Source organism: Colius striatus, chromosome 14 (genome assembly GCF_028858725.1).
Source record: "Colius striatus isolate bColStr4 chromosome 14, bColStr4.1.hap1, whole genome shotgun sequence".
NCBI classification, from domain to species: Eukaryota; Metazoa; Chordata; class Aves; order Coliiformes; family Coliidae; genus Colius; species Colius striatus.
Window position 1 is genome coordinate 17,725,656 of NC_084772.1, and position 21,340 is coordinate 17,746,995.

General features: G+C 37.3%; 2 protein-coding genes across 3 annotated transcripts; one reads left to right on the forward strand and one right to left on the reverse strand.

The window, feature by feature from the left end:
- Positions 1 to 567: 567 nt before the first annotated feature.
- Positions 568 to 21,254, reverse strand: CMC2 (C-X9-C motif containing 2). Of its 2 annotated transcripts, none has more exons than XM_062007707.1 (4): positions 21,107 to 21,254; positions 6,678 to 6,794; positions 2,655 to 2,726; positions 568 to 831 (listed from the first exon to the last, which is right to left on the reverse strand). In XM_062007707.1, exons 1-4 carry the CDS (start codon positions 21,158 to 21,160, stop codon positions 757 to 759), a joined length of 318 nt encoding a protein of 105 aa, XP_061863691.1. In that variant the 5' UTR covers positions 21,161 to 21,254; the 3' UTR covers positions 568 to 756. The 2 variants fall into 2 exon arrangements, with proteins under 2 accessions (XP_061863691.1, XP_061863692.1); XM_062007708.1 differs by lacking the exon at positions 21,107 to 21,254 and adding an exon at positions 11,525 to 11,673.
- On the forward strand, positions 11,789 to 19,346 carry CENPN (centromere protein N). Its single transcript, XM_062007705.1, has 11 exons — positions 11,789 to 12,024; positions 12,243 to 12,424; positions 12,870 to 12,915; positions 13,655 to 13,711; positions 14,069 to 14,145; positions 15,992 to 16,168; positions 16,875 to 16,976; positions 17,536 to 17,593; positions 18,013 to 18,125; positions 18,760 to 18,880; positions 19,176 to 19,346. The coding sequence occupies exons 2-11, from the start codon at positions 12,254 to 12,256 to the stop codon at positions 19,289 to 19,291; spliced, it is 1,038 nt and encodes a 345-aa protein (XP_061863689.1). The 5' UTR covers positions 11,789 to 12,024; positions 12,243 to 12,253; the 3' UTR covers positions 19,292 to 19,346.
- Positions 21,255 to 21,340: the final 86 nt, after the last annotated feature.

The window sequence follows — 21,340 nt, forward strand, 5'->3', positions numbered from 1 at the left end:
TAAAAACCCAACCCAAATCATTCAGCACACATTGATTGTACCCAATTAAAATCAAGGCAAAGCTTTGTAAATCCCTGGAAGCATTCCATCCTGATTTTCTAAAGCTGCTTGCTTTGAGTATGATGAACAAATTGTCTTAAAACAGTCTACACTATACATACAGTTGGCAGGAAGGATTTTTAATCTTCTCAGTATAAGATGGTAGTTTCATCATTTCAGCTCCAATAAAAATACTAGAACTTCAATTATGACTTGAAAGGCAATTTACAATCTCAAGCCACATCTGTTTAAAATTTCTTTTTGCTAATTCATTTAAGCAGTGTTAGCACAACACTACGAAGAGTAATGAAAAAGACATTCAGTGTTTCACAGGAAAAAAAAAAGATACGAAAGAGAAACTGCTAAACACAAAGAAATAAATACAGCTCCACACAAAGTAGGGAATAGAGCAGCATTGGATATATAATACTTCACACACACTGATTCCTCATTGCTTAACAATCATAACCAATCTATTTCAAGAACAAAGACTTGCCACAATACTTTTTTTAGAGGTCAAAAACTAAGTTGTGAGTGATCATTTATTATACTTCTTTTTTCCACATTGTTTGCCTTGCTAGCAATGAGTACCTATTAGGTGCATTTATATTTTCACCATCTCACAAACAGGCTGAGCACTGGTGATGGGAAAGTTTTATTCTGTCAACTTTCTGCTGAGTGTCCCTATTGAGATGCAGCTGTCCAGCTGAGCACAGATCACTTCTCTGACTCTTTCTGAGCATTAATTTGCTTCCACCGCTTCGCCTGGTTCCTGGCTCTGTTTTCTTCATACTGGAAAAGAGATAAGGAAATTAACAGATCAGCTGTTACCATTGAATTGATAAGTCAAACTTAAAAGTGTAGAGTGTTTATTACACAGTAACAGAAAGAAAATCTTTGACTCATGCATTAAAAATGCAATTCTTATTAATACCTATATATTGCTTCATTTTTACTTTGAAATTAATATTTATTTTATTAAAATACATTTTTATGGGTTTGAGGTTATTAAGCCAAAGGGTATTAGAACATTCTAATAAAGCAGATTCAGCTAATCTTATGGAGAAACTTAATTATACAGCTATCTTATATATGACAGCTATACTGCCCACATGAACTCGGAAAGAAGTTGCATTGGTGCTACTCTAGGGCACAGGTCATCCTTTTAAAAGCTACTGATTAATGTGTGTCTGCCTTCTGAAACATGAATTTGTCATCACAGACTTGGTCTATTTTTGATGCTGGTGATTAATTATGTGCATAGATGAAGTAATATAACAAGATGAAAGAAACTATAGCAAATTTAGGGGTTTGGGGTAAGGCATTTTGGGGTTTTTTTTGTGGTTTAAAAAAGAAACACAATGGAGACGGGATTTCCATGTAAAACAGAATCAAGAAAGCCTTCACAGTTTACAAATATGCATACAAAGTCCATGCTTTCAAGCATGCCCCTGCACTAGCAAAAGCCTGAACACTGAAGAACCTAACTTTCTTTCATTGCAGCCAAAAAGGAAACCTTTTCATGACTAAAAGAAATCAAAAATTACAAATCAATGCATGACTTGATATAAATTTCATGAGAAGCAAATTATTCCCAGCCTGAAGTTAGAGGATAGATTTGTTCAATTTTTTAATAATTGGTATCAAGAATAAAACTCAAGTAACCCACAAATACTCAGTTATCCATCTAATGTAATGGACTAAGGAGATTGATTTTGGAAAGGATTTGCCATTTTTCACTCATTATACTGATTGGTTTACAACTGAAATAATGGCCCGAAACATTACTTACCATTTACAGAATGCTTAACTTTTCCCCATGCCAATATTTACTTTTTCAATAACTTATCCATGTTTTTATGTAGAATGAGAACAACAGATCTTGAAAAGCTACACCTGTATCTTTTCTGTACTCGTGAACAGCCTTTCAGGGGCTTCCTACCAATAGCACATCAATGTAACCATATTTTAAGAAGGCAGGCAAATATGGCCACCAAGAACTTTAATGTAAAGACTTCAGTGGAACAAAGAAAAAAAAAAGATTACACAGAAAGAAACATTACTTTATTATCTTCCAGATCTGTGCTACAGTTTTTACAGAAGGAAAAAAAGAAAAGCTATTTCACACAAGCAGATGAACTTAATTCCCACAGACTGGCAGAGGGGAAAATAGGGAGCCTGAACTGTTCTGGGTCTCATGCACTTGAAGTTTCCCTTTTCAGATATGATTGTGAAATTTATGTCTAAATTAGCAAGTACAATTTCAAGTCAAAAGGTGTGTGAAAATTTAATTTACCACTACTAAAAGAAAAAAAAAAAGAAAAAAAAAATCAGAAGCAATTTGGAGTGTCAGTTCCTACTTGCTTGGTTAAAATGTGTGTTTGCCTATTTTTATGTATCCAAAAAAACAGTTTATGTCATTTGTTCCAGACAGATTTTACCTGAAAAGTTTATCCAACAGAAGTTTAAGTTTGGTCTGAAATGCCCACTCCAGAATCTGCTTACATTTCAAGATCTATTTACTGATTTGTACTACATAGTAAAAAGCAACTCTATTTATATCCCATGGACTTTTTTTACTTATGCATTTAACTTGTAGTAACTTTCTTTCTTACCTCTTTCTTTAAGCACTTCCGCATCTCACGGTCAATATCATTGCAATAGCCAAAAAATTTCAAAACGTTGTGCTGGCAAGTTAGGGAGAGAAAAAAAATACAATTCAAAGGTTTCCTCCTCTGATGCTCTAAATTTCCTAGAAGTCACTTGCATCTTGCACATATCCTGGTCTTCCTTTTCTCTCGTTATGAAAAATGATCCTTCGTAATTTTTTTAGAGTAGTTAGAAGTCAGAGCTGCTCCTGAACCTCATTTGAGCCACCCTGCCTTGCTGAAAGTTGGAGATATTCACCATGCTCTATAACCAGACTAAAACAGGATACTTAAGCTGAAGCTTTGAAGTTTGAATGTAGAACAGACATTGTATTGATCTAGGGATCAGTTGTACAACTTTCGCTCACACTTGCTTGAATAACATACAAAAAATAAACACCGTGAGCTCCGCATCCTGGAGACAACGTCCTCTGTGCTTCATTTTGTATTACTTCTTAGAGGCAAAAGACTTGATGCACCACCATCTTAACCACATGAAGAATATGTTGTTGAAGATGCAGATACTCTGCTTAAATGACTGAAGTGTAAGAACCAGTATAAAAACCAGGGTATTAAGCTTCTCCAGATCGTGAGGTTAATAAATGAGATGTATTTACCGTCATTATGAGACAGCTCTGCTGTGGACTTTATGCATACTTGTGTTACTAGTTTCTGAAAACCTGATGATACTCACCATAAAAATCGGTATTCTTAACATGTCTTTCCTAAAGTAATTCATATTACCAACAAATCACTCAGAATGCATCCTTCTAAAAAGACTACTTTTTCAGAGTGATGCTTACTACCATGCCACGGAATCTCATAGCAGAACCTGGTAGCAGAGCTTCCAAGCAACTCAGAAGACCTGAAGAAGCAAAGGTTTTAGTGGCTATTTACATCTATACAATCAATAGAGACAATCTGACCAATCTTTTAGAGAACTCATGAATTTCAAAAAATAGAGCTCATGAAGAACTTTGGAACTTCCCACTTCAGAGGGAAAGCTACGTATACTTCTGTAGCTGCCGAACAGCTGGATGGATTTATACAAGTCATACAGGAATACTATTAAGAATTCAAATAGTGGACAAGTTTTCAGCCAACAGAACAAATGGAACATGACTCTGAAAGTAGCAGCAGGTTAATAAAGTTTATGACAAATACTTAGCTATAGCAGTGCTATAATTAGCTTGTTTATACCTCTGTGCTTTATAAAGGGCATCAGATGACACTCTGAAGCAGTTGCATGGGATAAACGACAAGCTGATCTTGCTTTTACAACATTTTCATTTTAGCTTATACAGATCTAATTTTGTATTCTAGTCCCATACCTGCATGTTAAATTTCAAGGTGAGTGCTCACATTTCAGGCTAACCCCACTCTTACTACTGCATACAGTAAGTTAAATCCTCATTTATATAGCCAGATTCCTATGCTGTCAACTTTTTGACTCAAATGATGAGGAAAAAAAATAATCAGTTTCTCAGAAGGAGTTATTATGCCCATTACAATGATTCAATTGCAAGACAATATGTGTTTCTTCGACCTGCCACCTGTAAAATAAAGTCTCTTTAAAGTATGCACTTAGGACCAGAGCAGAGTTGTTAAAAAAACCCAAAAAACTCACAATGACATCAAATAGGAATCTCATTAACCTCTCTTCACAAGATGCAAAATTTTATATAAAGGGCAGGTTCTAGATTAGGAATAAAGTAAATTAAACTGATTTCTGTGAAAACGCACACACAGGACACCCAATTGAAAAAATAATGCTTTTCAACCCTCAGGAATGTTAATTTAAGTCGCATACGAAGGTTCTTACAACATCTTGACATTATAATAAAATAGAAGGTAGTCACTGGTAACTGATTAAGATCATTGACTTTTCAGATTTTGGTAACTTCAATTTTAAAAGAATATCTCAGTTCATTCTCCCTGAATTTTAAATGAAAAAGTATTGCTTCCTTTCAGCTGAGTGTGGAAGAAGCCATCTTCACCCTTTCTGTACTGAGATTTAGCACAAATACCCTCTCATAGTTAAGCACAAGATTGATAAAAGTAATTCCTCTTCATATAAAGATTAACTTCAAACAAAACCAAAAGAATATAATCCTGTGCATGACTATTATTGCTGCTCCTAGACCCTTCATAAGTCAAATTGACAATAGATTCCTTTGATCACTTGCTGCCAAGGAATATAAGTACACCTTTTTAGTTCCCATTGCCTCTTAAACTCACACTAGACTACATTACACAAAAAGCCTTTGACACTTGTATATTAATATCCATTTTTATTTAGAAACAAAAGATAAACCAAAAACCCACTCCAAAAAACAGTGCAAATCTGAGTGTATTTTCTTCCCTGAATGGATTTGTTTTCACAATTATGAAAAACTAATGACAACATATTTAATTTTATATTGCCTATTGTACATTTATATTGTCCTTTTAACTGATAGTCATTTTTGTTTGGCAATCCTGTTGATACTATAGTAGTTAATGTATAAGGAGAGTCTTCTGAATTCTAGCTACTGAACACTTTTAGCTACATTACAACATTAAATTTGTTGAACAAAAAAAATCAGTTAAAAAAACCCACAAACAATGAAGGTCTCCACAATCTCTCAAATTACCTCAAGCATTTTCAGGCAAATAAATTTTTTACCTAGCATAACTCCTACTCGTAATACAACTTTTGTCTATATTCTGTAGAACTTTGTATCTTAGGTTCCAAAAAATTGAGACAGTGAATGGAACAGACAGGAAATGGTATGGGAAGTGCCACCTATGAGATGACAGATTCCAGCATGCTTACATTTTAAGTTATTTCACTATAAATGCCAATAAAAATCATTGAATTGCTGAACAAGTCCAGTACAGCATACTTATTGCAAATAAATGTTAGTATTAAAACTCTGCACCCTTCATTGTTGTAACTTATAAATCAAAGTGTGGTACTGCTGAAGTTTGGTTTATGTTAGTTTAGCTACTTTGAAATCTGTAAAAGTGTTATCCCCTTTTCATGCAAAACATCTTCCCTCACATTTCTTGTATTATCAGCCTTGTTTTTGCTCTCTGCAGTAACTTTTGCAAAGAAATATTTAGAATTCCACTCACTCAAAACAGGAAAGCTAACACTTGGTATTGTCTTAAAATGTATGGACAACTGTATTAAAGAGAGTATACTAATCACATCTGAACACAGAGGTGAAACTATTGTAGATTGTGTGTAATGGTGTAAACCATTGTTTTCACATTCATATTCAACATTGAAATATATTTTTGTCTCAGTGGAAACTAGGAAATCAAGCTTTTTACACATGTAGAACATCTATTTGGGGTATATGAGAGAACTGGGAAAATAATGAACAGTATTGCAACAATGCTGCAGATAGCTTGCATTGACTCTGCCACATCTAGAGGTTTCTACAGAGCTAATTTTTAAAAGGGGTTTTAAATGAGTGAGGTGAAGATTCTGCCTTCTTGAACCAATGAAACACCTTGAGAAACCCGAAGACAATTTGGTATGTACATCTTTGTGTAGATGCCTTTTAAGAACATGGAAGTCAAACAGTAATTTGCATTTAGCTCTCCAAGCACTGAATGTACAGCAGTTGCGTGTCCAGATCCCCATCAGCACATCTGCTTATAAACAAACTGAAGCATCTGCCCAGTGGACAGTTGGAATATGAAAATGCTGTGAGCATACTGAAAGAGAGCACAAAATACTGAAAGATGTAGAAGTTATTTCAGTTCTTAAAATAGGTCCATACTTGTCAAGCTGTAGCACAGACAATTTTAGAGCACATTTTCTTTCCTAAAGAAATCACTGGCAAAGTTTTACACACAGTCATCAGATACTACCTACATTTCATGATTGTTCTGCCTAGAGGAGGTTCTTCTCTCTAGGATCATAGAATATTCTCACTATTTTACCTGACACTCATTTCCCCAACCCACCAACTCTTTTCTCTGCTTAAAACTCCTTACCTCCTTGTGACACTTCTTGAGCAAGTTGATAATTATGTTACATTCTTCAGTGTGCAGATGAGGGGACAGGTCTGGATGCATCTTTACTTTGGGACAAGAATCTGAGAAAACTTCCACCTGTCAGCATTAAAATATGAAAGTATTAACTAAAAGGTTTGAGTCAACTAAAGATCTCACACAGTCTTATTTTAACAAAAAATATTTTAGATCAAAATGCAGCTCTCATATTGCGCAGTTCAAGTAATTAAAACCAGAACACCTCTGTTCTTCTACTCAGCCAAAATGTTAAAAATTAACTAGGAGTTTATATTCTGTGCTTTCATGGACATAAGCATGTATTTGGGATTTTAATTTCAAGGATTCTCTAATAGCATTTCTCTTTCTTGAACCGCAGATTATCTTTTCATTTTTTACTTCAGTTCTCTTCTTTCTAGCTTTAAAAAAGCTAAGTAAATGTAATTTTCTTTCTACCTTCCACAAAGTTGGCCCAGAGAAAGAAGCACAATGGTATTTCATTACAGCACTTTGAGAGCTGGCATCTATTTTGGTTATCTACATGCATTTAAAAAAAAAAATCCTGTCCCAAACCAATGACAGTGCTTTAAAAACCAGTACTAATCACTTCATCTAAACAGTAATGATTCATTATGCAGAATTGGAACATCCCTTCTTGCAACTTCACATTGCTGCCTCTGTCCCTTTCATCATGCTCCTCTGAAAAGCCTCTGGATCTGTCTTCTTTATGAATCCCTCACTCTATCAGATAGGGGAAGGCAGTATTGAGGTTTGCCTCAAGCCTTCTCTTTTGAACACTAAAGCATCCTAGCTCCCTTCGCCTTGACACATATACCAGCTCTTCCACCCTCCTGACCCTTTGCTGGGCTCATTTTTTTTATCATCTCTGGTTAGACCGTGGGATCCAAAGATGAATACAGTATTTCAGATACAGTCTCAAGACTGCCAAGAAGAGGGGAGTAATAATTTCCCTTGAGCTGCTCGCTATGCTTCTAACACAGCCTGGGATGCTGTCAGCCCTTGTTGCTGACACTATCCACACTACCAGGTCCTTTTCTGCAGGGTTCTGTGAAGCAGGAGCAAACTTCATTCTAGAAATAAATTTCTGTATTATCAGATGTTTAATAAATATTCCCAGAAGTAATTTTCAAGATCTTTTGTTGAAAAGGATGAAAGCATCGTATGATGGTGGCTGAAATAAGATGACACCTTTGTTGTGGAAGATCACTTCACCAGGGAAGGGAGAAGTTCATACCAGGACAAAAGGGCTCACCTTGAGAAAATTCTACTTGTATGACCCATATTGCCACTGAATTTAAAAGATGCCCTTTGTGCTTGTTTACTTAGTATTTTTACATTTCCTCTCCTCACAGAGATCACCTTTCTAGCCACAGTGTATTAGGCAAACATCGCTGCAAGTTGAACCAAGTAGGCATCTCTGTTTCAACACCCCAGCTAAATAGACAAGGTAAATACTCGTGGTCAGATTTTACAATTGCAAAATCTGGATATTCAGCTGCAGTGCTGGCAGTTATAATCTACACTGCTAGTCCCAGAATATTCAAGTCATATATTTGGCTTGAAGAGGCATGTACACTAATGTACCCACTATTTCCCATCATGTGTTCAGCTTAACAGGAGTTTCATTCCCACAAGCCAACTAAATCTTAAAAATCCAAACAGATTTAAAAGCCTGTTGAGACCCATGAGAACATGTTCCAAGTAGCGCTGAAAACACACAGAGTGATTTCTTTCTAAATTTTTCCCTGTACTATGTAGCAGTCTAGTATTGTACTACATATACTCTTAGCATCGAAGAAGTGGGGAACTGTACAAGTTGCTTAAGGATTCTATTCAACAAATTAACAAATGAACCTTTTAGAAATTTGACAGCAGGAGCATGACTGTAACAGCAAAGTGATTAAGAACCCTGCTGTGTTATTGCCACCAGATTTTTATTGCATGCCACACAAAGTCAATATGTTTTGAATTTATCAGTAGATTTTTTTGATAGCACCAGAGTTAGCATTCCCCAGAGAGGGTGACCTGCTCAGTGACTGCACATTACTGTAACACTTGTGAACCCAGATGATTATTAAATCTCTTCATCATTCAGCCTCCAACCGTACTTCCTAAAATTGTCATCTCAGCTGGCTGTCTCAGAAGGAGAAAGCAAGCACAGTGTGCTAGTGAAATGGGTAGCACACACATCAGCACAGGATACGAAGTTAAAGGGAGCATTTCAAGGAAAGATTCATTATTTCTAAACTAAGATTAGTAATCACCGACAGTTTACAAAATTATTCAGATAAAGTGGATGAAAGCTATCAATGCCACAAATAGGTGACAGTGCACTTCATCAATTAAAAGCCTTCTACATTTCATTAAAACATGTTAGAAGGCTACAACTTTGGCTATTCTATTTTTCATGTTGCACATAAAAGTAATTTTTTTTCAAGTTCCAGTATTAAAAAATATGAATTCACATATTGCTCAGAAAAAAAAAAAAAAGACTTCTTAAAGCAAAATGCAAATCCTTGTTTACTAACTCTGAAGATGAAAAATGCACCTGAGCATCTACATTGTTCATCATGAAGCTCCTTAACCACAAACACGGAGGTTCCTACAGTACTACGGGACACAAGGTGTTTGCTGCACTCACTCAAACAACATCCACGAGGCGGCAGCACGACCGTGCAAAGGAGAACACGGACTGAGGGAAAGGCAAACATCTGCACATTCGTATGAAGCCACTGCATCACTCACCATCTGTAACATTTACTTTTGCACCTCATTTCAGCGTCTAATTTGAGTAAGATCAGACATTTTGGGTTTAAGCTCTCGGTTACTAAGTACTGTTTGGCTTTGGAGAAAAATACTTACAAACCAACCAGGAATTTGTTTACCCAAATCATGGGTGTTTTCTGTGAGATTATACAAAGTTTTAGCATTTAAAAAAGCATTCAGCTCCACAGCTAACTCGTTGGTGTTCAATGCAGGCACCACTCCTAGTACTTCAGTAGAACTTCTGCATTTGTAGTGTTATCTTTTATATATCAAGTATTTTTATTACAATAGCTTAGAATGCTCAGAAGATCAATCAATTCAGGGAAATGATAAATCACAGTTATGAACACCATTTCAAAAACCTGGTGAACTCTGAACTATAGATCCTAGTTTTAGCTTTCAGGAACACGGTTAACATCTTCCAAACCAGGATATTAAAGTATCTCTATTCTGCTGTCTTTCAGGTTGTAATTAGGAACACTGAGAATGACTCTTAACTTTCCAATGTTTCCAAGAAATTTAGCCAGACATCTTCACTTCAATAAGCCAAGTTTAACTAGATCTTCTAAAAATTAATCACAACCTCTTGAATTTTTCAAGACTACACAGTAGTTTTCCAATATTACATATTAGAATGGGGGGGGGGGAATAATTTAGATATGTATCTATGAAGACTTGTGAACAGGAAGGAAATACAGAAGGGGCTGGGGAGGAGATTATGTCTACTTTTAAAACATTTATATAAATGTATTGTATTTAGATTGTGTTTACTTTCCCTGAGCATAAATTATAACAATACTTTTTAAAAACTTTGATTAATAAGACTTATAGGATTTTAACTGTATTTTTACGTGACCACTTTTCACCAACAATTCAATATCCCTTACATCAGCACAATGAGCACTCACCTGCTGCTTTTTAGAATAATTATCTGATAAAACTATATCATACCTGCTTAGTAAAAGCAAGTTAAGAAAGCGTTAGTCCTAATGAATAAAGCAAGTTGAGTATCAAGTAATTTCTACAGTTTTATTTCTGGCTAAACTAAGTGATCAAGTGAAGCACAATAGGGTATTTTCATCTCCTGGCTATTATTTAAGGTCATACTCAGAATGAAAGCATAGTTACAAGACAATTACTAGAATGTTTTTATTATAATATGCAGCAAATTGCACTGCACAATATATGATTATATCACAAAAGATTACTGAAGCAATCTTTCTATTCCTGCTTTGTCTATGAAGACAAGAATATACAGTCAAGGATGATGAGAACCAGCCAGTACACGAGTAAAGCATGCTGAAGATTACACTGTTGCCAAATGTCTGTTTTGCAAGCTGCTCTTGTACTTCAGCTCTATCCACTAGACTAAGCTTTATTTTAGTACTACTGCATTCATTTCCCAATCTAGCAGCTAAGAACACTATGAAATTAGTGCTGCTGAAAGAAATTTGTGGTTTACTGTAGAACCACTTTTCCCCTTCTGAAAGAAAGGGATCAAGAGGATCGTGCTCCCCAAATGCATCAGGCAGAACCTCATCCTTTGAGCAGCGAGAGGCCCTCAAGAAAAAACACAGAGCACTTGGCAGAACGTAAACACTCTCAGTGGAACACAGCTTTGCTATCGGGTAAAAGGGGCTGCTATACTGTCATCAACAGTTACAGCTGAAGGGCGCCCTGAACTAACTCAGTTTTCAGTCTGTAGTTCTTCGGTATTCCAAAGAGTCCTTTCAAATAGCGAGGGATACACAGGGACAAGCAAGCTTACGGCAGTCTCAACGGCGTACCCCCTGTTCCTACTCAGAAGAGCCCTTTCAAAAGCCCTCCATGAGCCCCGAAGAAGAATTCGGGCTCAGCAGGGGGGCCCAGGTTCCAGTCCCGAGTTCAGGTAGGGCACGACTGTCCCAAAACCAGGCGGTGGGGAGAGAAGCAGGCGATGGGAGAGGAGTCTCTACACGTCCCTTTTTTTCCTTCAGGGATAGAAAGGAAACACTGCCCGCTCGGGTCCGGCCAAAGCCTCCCCTCTCAGCCATCCTCGCACTTACTCCAGTCCTCAGAGGACGAGCCCGGTGAGGTCAGCACCGAGCGCGGCACACCAGCCACGCAGGGCCGGGAACAGGCACCGGCAACCCCCACAGCCCGGACCGGAAACCCCCTCAGTGCTCCCGGCAGCCCCGGGAAGAGCCCTCACGGCGTCAGCGGCAGCGCGCTGCGGGGCGGGAGGCGGAGAGCTTTCTGATTGGGCGGCTGAGCACGGCGCGGAGGCTGATTGGGTGCTTCGAAAGGCGGGCGGTGGTTGGCGGGGCGCGAGCCGCGCGGCGCGCGGGAAGGGTCGGTGCGCGGCTCTGCTGTCGGGCGAGCGGGCGCTTTGCTGTGGCTACTGGGGATCTGGCGTTCTGTTCCACCCCTCGCTTCCTTTCGCGTCTGCTCACGCTGTCTGTGGCCCTCAGGACACTCACGGGGCCAGCCCAGGCCTGGCAGGGAGTAACGTCCCACAGCGAGGGCCAGTGCCCTGTTACTTTTCAGAAGCTCAGCCCAGGCCTCGGTGAGTATGGGAAACTTCTGAGGGCTTCAGGAGAAAATACTGTAGAAACTCGCTGTTGTTGGTATCTGATGAAGTCTGTAGTAGTCATGTGCTTAGGACTAATGCCAATGTTCTGCTAGTCCTGCCTAGGTGCAGCTTTCTACACCTTACTAAGTGAGCGAATCTCTTGAGCCTTCCTGTGCCTTGGTCTTTACTTCTTTAACGTCTCCGCTTTTCAGGTGGCTTCATCATGGATGAAATTGTCGCTGAGTATATCCGAAGAACTGTACTAAAAATACCACGAGATGAAATCAAGACGATGCTACAAAAATGGGGGTTTCTCTCTGAAGCGCAGCTGCAAACTGTAAACTTTCAGCAGACAAAGGAAAACATTTCTCAAGAAGTTGTTCAACTCTGTGAGGTAATGATTTTCTTTGGGAGCTGCCTGTCAGTGACATACGGAATGCACGTTGAAACACTGACCAAAAAAACCCATTCTTCGGAAGAAATTAATTCTTTTTGGCTATAACAGCATCAAATTACAGTCTGGCAAATGTAAAGCTGAACTGGTAATACCATTAATTTTGTCTGATGGATAGGAGTTCAGGATTGACCCATATCCAGTACAGACATACGTGTTTCTGAGCTCTAAGTTGCTCAAGATGTATAAAAGCTCAGTATGAACATTGGGATTGTAATTAGGAACACTGAGAATGACTCTTAAGTTATAGAGTCTCTGAAGAGAGTGTATATGCTGTGGACTTCAATGCAGTGTAATTTAAACTACAAATACAGAGGTTTTTCACTTAGTGTGACTGAGCAATCTGGACTTGCAGTTCACTGTGCGCTGTTATTCTCCTTTCTAGGAAAATTCTACAGACATAAAGCAAGCAGCTGTCCTAGACATAATTTGTAAGTAAAAATGAATTAAAATAACAGTTTTAGGGGTTTTTTTCTTAGAAACTCGATAAAGCCTTATTTACATAATGCCTCAGTGAGTTACAGATGTGTTTGCTATAGAGATTATGTTTTAGATGATGAATCTTACTGGATCTGACCTTCTTTAAAAAAAAAACTTCAGAAGCTCAAAATCAACAAAAGCATGTTTGCTTCTTCTGAGATGTGACTAGCTCTAAGCCTGTAGTAAGTCCCATCCTAGACAGAGATATAAATGTAGAGAGATATGTTTGTTTTTACTATGCACTGAACCCTAAAATCAGCAATATTGTGCTCCAATATGGTGACAAAACTAATGAAAAAATCCAGTTGGAACTCTTAAATTCCATATTAATTCACAAGTTGATAATATAATAGTTTAAAATCTCAAGGTTTCTTTTAACAGTCTACACTTTTTATTTTGTGTTTAGACTGAATTTCAGTCACGTTTGGTAAAATCCCTCTTTAAATGTTGAACCTCTGAGTAACCCTTTATTGGTTGGTTAACTGAATTACAAAAGATCTTCCCATCTCTTCTAATAAAAAACTATTTGCTTTTAGGTTTGCTGTGAGTAGTAGTTAAGAATACTGAATAAATGCTATTGCATTATCAGAAATAATCTTTAAAATAAACTGTGCATAACAATATTGTAAAGTTATTGTTCCTTTAATTACCATTTGATATATGTTATTGAGCAATTCCCATTTTTCTTAGACAACAACATCTACCCAAACAAAAGGGTGTGGAGTGTTTACCAGATGAACAAAACAGGTAAAATACCTTTCTTTGCTGTAATCTCACAGTTCAGCAACTTACTGCAGTTCTGCCTTGTATCATACATTTTAAACACAAATATAGTCTAGTATGGATTTTTTTTCAATGGAAATACCTTTAGAGGTTTCAGAATGCTTTCTTTTAACTTTTCCAGCAACTATTAAATGAATAGCTACTAATTAAATATTAACCTTTTCTCTATGGGAATAGTGAAGCTCAAATTTACAGTTTTTCATGTAAGGCTATACAACTTCAGCTTTTTCTGCTTATTTTTGTTTCAACAAAACTAAAAATAGCTCTAAACTAGTTCTTGGAAACATGATTTGCATTTCTTTCTTTTTTCTCATGTAACAGGGGAAGAAATGGAATTTTTTGACTTAACAGAGTTCAAAAAAAAATTTAAAAGACACCTTCGATCAGCCTTGAAAAATGTAAGAGTAAATCCCTTCTCAATTTGTTACACAGCTTTGGTGTCAATAGATTGTTTTCATGGCTTTAGCAAGGTATTTTTTATTCTTCCACTCTGCATCAAAAGTTATTCATTTGGAAATGGTAGGAACTGCATGTGAAATAAGAAACATGTATTGCTTATGTGTTCTAGCAACTTTACAACTATGCTGGAGTTAAAGAAAATGTGAGTTTGCCTTAAAATATGACTGGCTTCAATTAAGGCAGTATGTTTCTGTTTTCTTTCAAATCTTTGCTCTGTTTGAGTGTCCTTTTTGCCTAGGTAAGTTGAGAACTCCTTTATCCTGTTACCCGGTAAAAATACACAAACAATAAGAATTGCAGCAAATAGAAGACAGGGACTTTGAAGTAGCCAGTAAACAGGACAAGGAAGTTTAGTTATTGTGACTTAACTGATACAATTTTGCTACTAGTTTTTTCTTTTAGTTCTGAATTTGAAATGATATTTTGTGATGTCTATGAGAACTTGGCACAGGTACTTAATTACATTATAATGACTAGATGACCACTGTCAATAGCAAGAAGCAACTTTTAGTCTATAACTGTCATCTCACTTTGTTACAAAGCAATTTCCAGAAGCCTTTTCTTGGCTTTAGTTCACTGGTTTCATTTAAGCAGGTTAACAGAAAATGCCTCTGCTTAGTTAGCTGTGTCACTTCCTGCTGCACAAAGGATTCCCACTGGCAACAAATACAAATCAGGCTAATAGATAATAGGCTGCAGTTCATGTAACTCCTTAGAATAAAACTTTGAAATAGTTTCAAATTTTAAAACCACAAAAACCTTATGAGAAGAGGTATTGCTCCAGCAGTTTAAACAGTTTTATCATCTAGTTGAAGTAAAAGCTTGGCTAATGTGTGCTTCAGTCAAAGGGAGGAGTTTGGTTTTTAAAAGGACGTTTTCCTCACTCTTAAGTCACCCAGATTGATTTAAGGTAAAAAGAAGTAACCAAGGTTACTAGGTCTACCAGAAGAGGAAAGGAAATCTTTACATTTCTGATTGTGTACTTTTGAGCAGTGATAAATTATATTCAGGCCTAAAATCACAAGTTGATTGAAAGTTTATATTCTCAGAAAATGGATGTACTGGAAATATTGCCAGAGGAGACTGAGAGGAGATCTTACTAACATTTACAATAATCTAAATGGTGGGTGTCAGGAGGTTGGGACACCCCTTTTTTCTATAGTAGCTAGCAACAGGACAAGGGATAATGGGATGAAGCTGGAACACAAAAAGTATATTTAAGAAAAAACTATTTCACTGTTGAGGTGAGGGTGCAGTGGCACAGGCTGCCCAGAGAGGGTTTGGAGTCTGCTTCCTTGGAGGGCTTCAAGACCTGCCTGGACATGTTCCTATGCGACCTGATCTAGGTGACCCTGCTTCTGCATGGGGGTTGGACTAGATGATTTCTAAAGGCCCCTTCCAACCCCTACCATTCTATGATCTAAATAGACACCTTTTGTTATGTTGTTATTTTCCTAAAAGAAATCAAGGCTTTTGTAATAAGCTATTTTTATTTTCACCCTTCAGAAGAAAGTATGTATCAACAGGAAGAAAAGTGTAATATATTACTGTTTGAAAGGTGAATTGTTATTTTTTCTCATAGTTTTTGAGGTTTTCTTTTTTTTGTGAACATTTAATCTTTAAATACAGTCCTGACCATACTAGTGGGATTTGTTTCTTATTCAGGCAGTGGTGTCCTCAATTACGTTTAGGTCTTGTAAACACGGGGCTAAGAGATGACAAATCTTTACGGACAACTGAGTGTGCTGGTAAATCTGAGCTTTGCTTTTTTTTTTTTTCAATTAGGTCACCATCAACTTTAGAGAATACGAAGATAATGCAATCTGGATCCGAATTGCCTGGGGAACACCGTATACAAAACCAAACCAGTATAAAACCAGCTATGTTGTATACCATTCACAGACTCCTTACGTCTTCATTTCTGTCTCAGTGCTGAAGAGCAACTTGCCTCTGTTGTGTCAGGTACAGAATAAAACAATGTAGAACCTGACCTCACCACAGTCATGCAAAACTGTAATTGTGTTAGCTTTTGAGAGAATGGGTAAAGATTCACCATGTAACATAATTTGCTACATTACAGTCTTTTTTATCTTATCTCCGGATGAAAATGGGGCAAAAGCCAATCTTTGTGGCCTTTGGAATAGTGCATCGTGAATACATTCAGTTTATTGGATTTTTGCTGACCTTGAATTGTTCTAATTTCTTAACTGTTAGGCAATACTCCGTTAAATTGTCTCATAGAAGTTGAAGAATATTACACCAGCACAGTTAACTTCAAGAACTAAATGTATGAGCTCATGAGGGAATGCTATTAGTTTTAAAAGACATTTTCTGTCAGCTCGTGGTGATCAGCATTGGTGGCCTTTTATTTTTTAATGCATTTAGCAGATTTCCATTCTTGTAACTACATTATTTTCTTCAAGTGTTTGTTTATTTTTCAGCTGATAAAGCTATAGGCTTATCTGGTTAATGCTGTGAATGTTCTTAAATATTAAGCTTAGTAGGAGTCTACTCATCATCTCCGACATGAGACTCCTGCTAGTTAAAGGGCAGTTGCTTAACTTGAAACAAAAACATTGTGGTCTAGAAATACTTTATTTCTTCCAGATTATAAACACAATGATAAGATTAAGAGTGATGTTAAAACAATTTCAATTTTTATTTAAAGGCCCTGATCGCTGCTTCCAATTACCATCACATACGTGAAATGGAGCTTCGAAGTCATTCCTTAAACTCTCTTAAAGATATTGTGTTTAAGAGATACAGCCAGGTGAGCCACTTCACAAGTATATCCTAAGATAAGTCTTGCTTTTTGTTTCAGGCCTAGTTCTCACCCCCTACGGGGGGAAAAGTCACCTCTTCCAGGAGACCGTCAAGTTAAAATAATATTGAAGTACTGAGGTGGACAGCTTTTCATTAAGGTAACATTGCAATGGGGATGTCATTACTTGCTATCCCATCTACTCTTTATTATTTTTATCCTTGATGGTTAAGCTTAGTCTAAAAATTGTATTACTAATTCAGTCCTAGGACTTTTTAGCATCATTTCACTTTGCTTCCTAGAGCAATAGTTTGGAGGCTGTTAGAATGGGCACTTAATCTGCTCATCCATTTAATACTTAAATACAGAAATATTCACAAATATCAGAGGCTAGGCATTCTTTTCTCAAAGTAACACTGGGCTGTCTGACTTCCAGTGATTGTCAAAAATTGGAAGAATATTCACTTTTAGAATGAGAAGTAAAAAGAAATCTGGAATGTTCTTTTCATTTGCAGCCTCTAAAAGTGTAAGTGGACTAAGATATTTTTTTTTCTTTTCCCTCATTTAGAACTTCCAAACTTATCATCCGAGACCTCTACAAGAAAGGAACGGAGCACTAGAATGTGGTATGTATATTTTAAATTCAGTGGCATTTTGACTGTCATTACTGCTCTCTTAAGAGATGAGACTCTGCATGGGAGATGTAAATATGTTACATTTACATTATATTATCCATCCTTGGTGGAATGTTGGAATAGTGGCTATCACCAGGAGAGGGAAATATTTCCCCATGACTGTTATTGGATCGGTTATGGAACCAAAAACACCCAGTGCCCAGAGTCTACTTATATGTAACCTTGTATTTTCTCTCTTGGTAAGAAAATGGAGACAACTAGCTTGTGTGAAACAAAAACTTGATTAGTTATTTAGAATTATTATTTTATTATTTTCACTGGACCAATTACCTGATTAGAAAAACAGTATTATATCGGCTAAATAAGTTGTCTTTCTGCTTTTTCTCCTCCTTTCCCTTTTCTCCCTGTAGTAGATTTAAGGATAGTTCAAGAAAACAAAAAGGAGAAAGAAAGAATACAGAGATTGAATCGGGAAGCTTTTGGCGATGGTCCCCAACCAAAACTTGAATTTGCACAATATAAGGTAGGAAAAACAGGAACAAAAGTTTTTATATCATGTTTAATGATATAAATATTTAGTAGCCACATTAGAGAGCAAGTTAAGACAAATTTAGTATTTCTTCAAATGTTAGAGAAGACATTTTAAAATAAGTGAGTTAAAAGAGTCTTTAAGAAACATTTGCACTGCGATTTGGTCAGACTACTAGATCGTGTTTCAGTCCTTCAGCCTTGTGAACTAAGCATTTTGACTTGTTTTTGTGATAACGGTGGACTTAAACCAGCACTGTGGTGAATGAGGAATCAGTTTATTTGAAGTACACCCAAAACTTACTCTGCATACACCACCGTAATTTAACCTCTTGGATGATGCACAGATTTTTATCTGATGAACAGAAATACTGGAAATTCTTAAACCTAATATTTTACAGTATCACTCAACAAACTGCCTCTTTCAGCAGAAAACTCTTTACCACATGGTGGCACCCTCTGATTTTATTAAAACGTTCCTACAGCCAGAATGATGTTAAGGTTAGCACTAATAGACAAATAAGATACAGTTTTATTAGATACTACATTAAAAATGTGATGTTTAAATAATAACATGAATAGAATATATTAATTGCTTATATCCCCTGCTTAAATTTTTGTGTTAACAGCTTGAAACAATATTAAAAAGTGATCCTAAAATGGATGTTTTGGATAAAAACCCATTCAGATGTGTGGTCAAATTTTCTAGTCCACATCTTTTAGAGTCTCTGAAATCCTTGGCACCAGCAGGTAAGTATTCCAACTCTGTACAACGGAGGAAAAACCCACACTTGAATATTTTTGTCATCTTACATTCTGGTTGTATCCCTTACAAGGGAAACCCTTCGCGGTTTGTTTAAAGTACAGATAAATGCAGCAGAATATAAATGTTACCACTATAAAAGCTTAGACTTAAATACATACCAGTTTGGTCTTAGCATTAGTCTTTGTATATAGATGCTGTAGTTGTGGTTTTAGTTTTATAGTAGTCATGAAAGGTAAATATGGTTTGGGTTAAGCTATAATTATGTGTCTCTCTCCCCAGGTATGGCTGATGCACCACTTTCACCACTACTTACATGTATACCACAAAAAGCTAGGAATTATTTTAAAATTAGAGAGAAAAAAGGTGTCTTTCCAGAAAGCTTTGTAAGCCCTTAATTTAAAATTGATTCATAGAGCTCGTTCATACAGCTCATTTAACACTGGTATTTAATGTAAATCACAGTCAACTTGAGTGCTGTAAGATTTTTAAAAAATAACTTATTCTGATAATCCCTTAAACCATAGTTTCTTTGAACTATTTTTTCATGTGTGTCTAACAGAAGTTAGCCCTTAATAAAAACCCATTAGCTGCAAAGCTGAAACAGAGATCGTGGTTATTTTAAATTTGAATGGGAACACTGTTCTTAACTACATTTTAATAGTATTTGTGAAGTTAAAGCTTAGTAAAGATACAGTAAGGCAGCTGTGGCTATTCTGTTTGCTCTCCTAGCTGTAGATGGCCCAGCTGCTTTATTTCAGCTCCAGTTCAGCACTGTAAGGGAATACAGGCCCCAGTTTGAACAGGTGAATAGTCCCATTCAAAAAAGTGGGACTGCCTGTCTGCAGGTCAGACTTAAAACTGACTGCAGGTCAGTTTTATCTTAGTAGACACAGATTATATTCAGACAGGCATGGGGAGGAAGGGACACCTCCCCATAAAATAGAGATTTCAGTAAGAAGTTCCATCCATCTTTAATGGACATTAATTCAGATCCAGAGGTTTTACTCACCAAGTGAAACAAAAACCTGTGATTTGATATTAATGCCTTATGAAGTTTTATCTCTACAATGAAACAGGCAATAATTTTCTTTTGAGGAAGTCTGGTTTTAAAAGTATTTCATTTAAGCTTGGATCCTTCTGCGCCTTTGCACGTTACCACTTCCTTTATGCTTGGCAACACAAAGATTGAAGGATCAACAGGGCAGCCTTCAGTAACACGAACAGCAGCTTTGCATGGCAGTTCTTTAGGGACGCTAAACTGTAATGAGTGATCATATAGATATTTCTATGTAATTTTCTGCATCATTTTTCATTTGAGATGGATTTGATCTAAAGATTCTGTTATCATGTACAAGTATTTCTTTTTAATCCTGCTACTTGGAAACTTGCATATACTGTGTGTATATGGAATCTACAACTCACTTTGGATGGGTCAATGTGCAGCAACAGTCTTCATAACTTCACACACTGTATAAATATTTTGTGAAGTTGCATGGGAATATCTTTGGTTTTCAAACTGTAAATAAATATGTAAATTAAGTCTTCTAGAAGTTTGTTTGGCCTGACTTAGAAACACAACTTAACCTACACTGATTTGTTTCATGGGTTTGCTTTTCTCTAACTCACCCATAAAAGGAAGAGACATTAGCACTGTCTGCTAGTGATACATTTTTAGGAGTTCCACCTTTCTGATTTAAATGTTTCTTGGGAAAAATACTTACCATAATGTTAGGATTCTGAAGCAATTCCAGGTTTTGTGTATGAGGCTGTGATAGGCATTAAGCAGTAGTTCTTGAACCCTCCCTCAAACCCTCCCAGAGCCTTCCGGGATTCAGACCCATTCAGGTTCCCATACCATTTCACCCTCTGCAACTTTTTCTTCCCTGTGCTCTCTCCCAAGTAACCTAAAAGCCTGAGGTGACAATGATTTACCATAAGGTTCCAAAACATAGTGAGTAGCTGGCCTCTTCCTGCCTTTCATTTCTAGGAAAGGTACCTCCATTCTCTTTTTAACAAGTGAAAAGCTGTATATCTGATTCAAGGCCCTTATAGGAACTATGAAGCACTTCTAGACAGGCAGGCAAGCACTAATCACAAGCCCCAGAACCTCTGCAGCTTGAGAGGACAGCACTATAGCTGAACACGAGGTCCCAGCACCTCCTGGGAGCTCCCCTCCTCACGTCCCTTTTCCCCAGTTAACTGTATCGTACATTTTTTCCTTGAAAGGGCCGACTTCTAGGGCAAAACCTCCTGGACTTCAGCATTGCTTCTTTAACACGAGTACAGGCTGCAACGTAGGCGGTGTGCGGAGCGGTGCGGGCGCTGCTCCCGCCTGCGCCGCCGCCCCTGCTCGCTCCCCAGCCCCCGCCGCGGGGCGCTGACGTGGGGGGCGGGGCCAGACCACGCGCCTGCTGAATATTCAACAGCGGCGGCGCCTATTGGCG

What these genes read in the sequence shown, in the direction of transcription:
- CMC2 (XM_062007707.1), bottom strand. Translation starts at nt 21,160, where the DNA reads ATGCTGAAGTCCAGGAGGTTTTGCCCTAGAAGTCGGCCCTTTCAAGGA. An exon ending in TCAAGAAGTGTCACAAGGAG is followed by an intron (nt 2,727 to 6,677) that starts GTAAGGAGTTTT and finishes CTAACTTGCCAG; the next exon opens with CACAACGTTTTGAAATTTTT. An exon ending in GGAAGTGCTTAAAGAAAGAG is followed by an intron (nt 832 to 2,654) that starts GTAAGAAAGAAA and finishes TCTCTTTTCCAG; the next exon opens with TATGAAGAAAACAGAGCCAG.
- CENPN (XM_062007705.1), top strand. Translation starts at nt 12,254, where the DNA reads ATGGATGAAATTGTCGCTGAGTATATCCGAAGAACTGTACTAAAAATA. An exon ending in AAGTTGTTCAACTCTGTGAG is followed by an intron (nt 12,425 to 12,869) that starts GTAATGATTTTC and finishes TCTCCTTTCTAG; the next exon opens with GAAAATTCTACAGACATAAA. An exon ending in ACTTGCCTCTGTTGTGTCAG is followed by an intron (nt 16,169 to 16,874) that starts GTACAGAATAAA and finishes TTTTATTTAAAG; the next exon opens with GCCCTGATCGCTGCTTCCAA.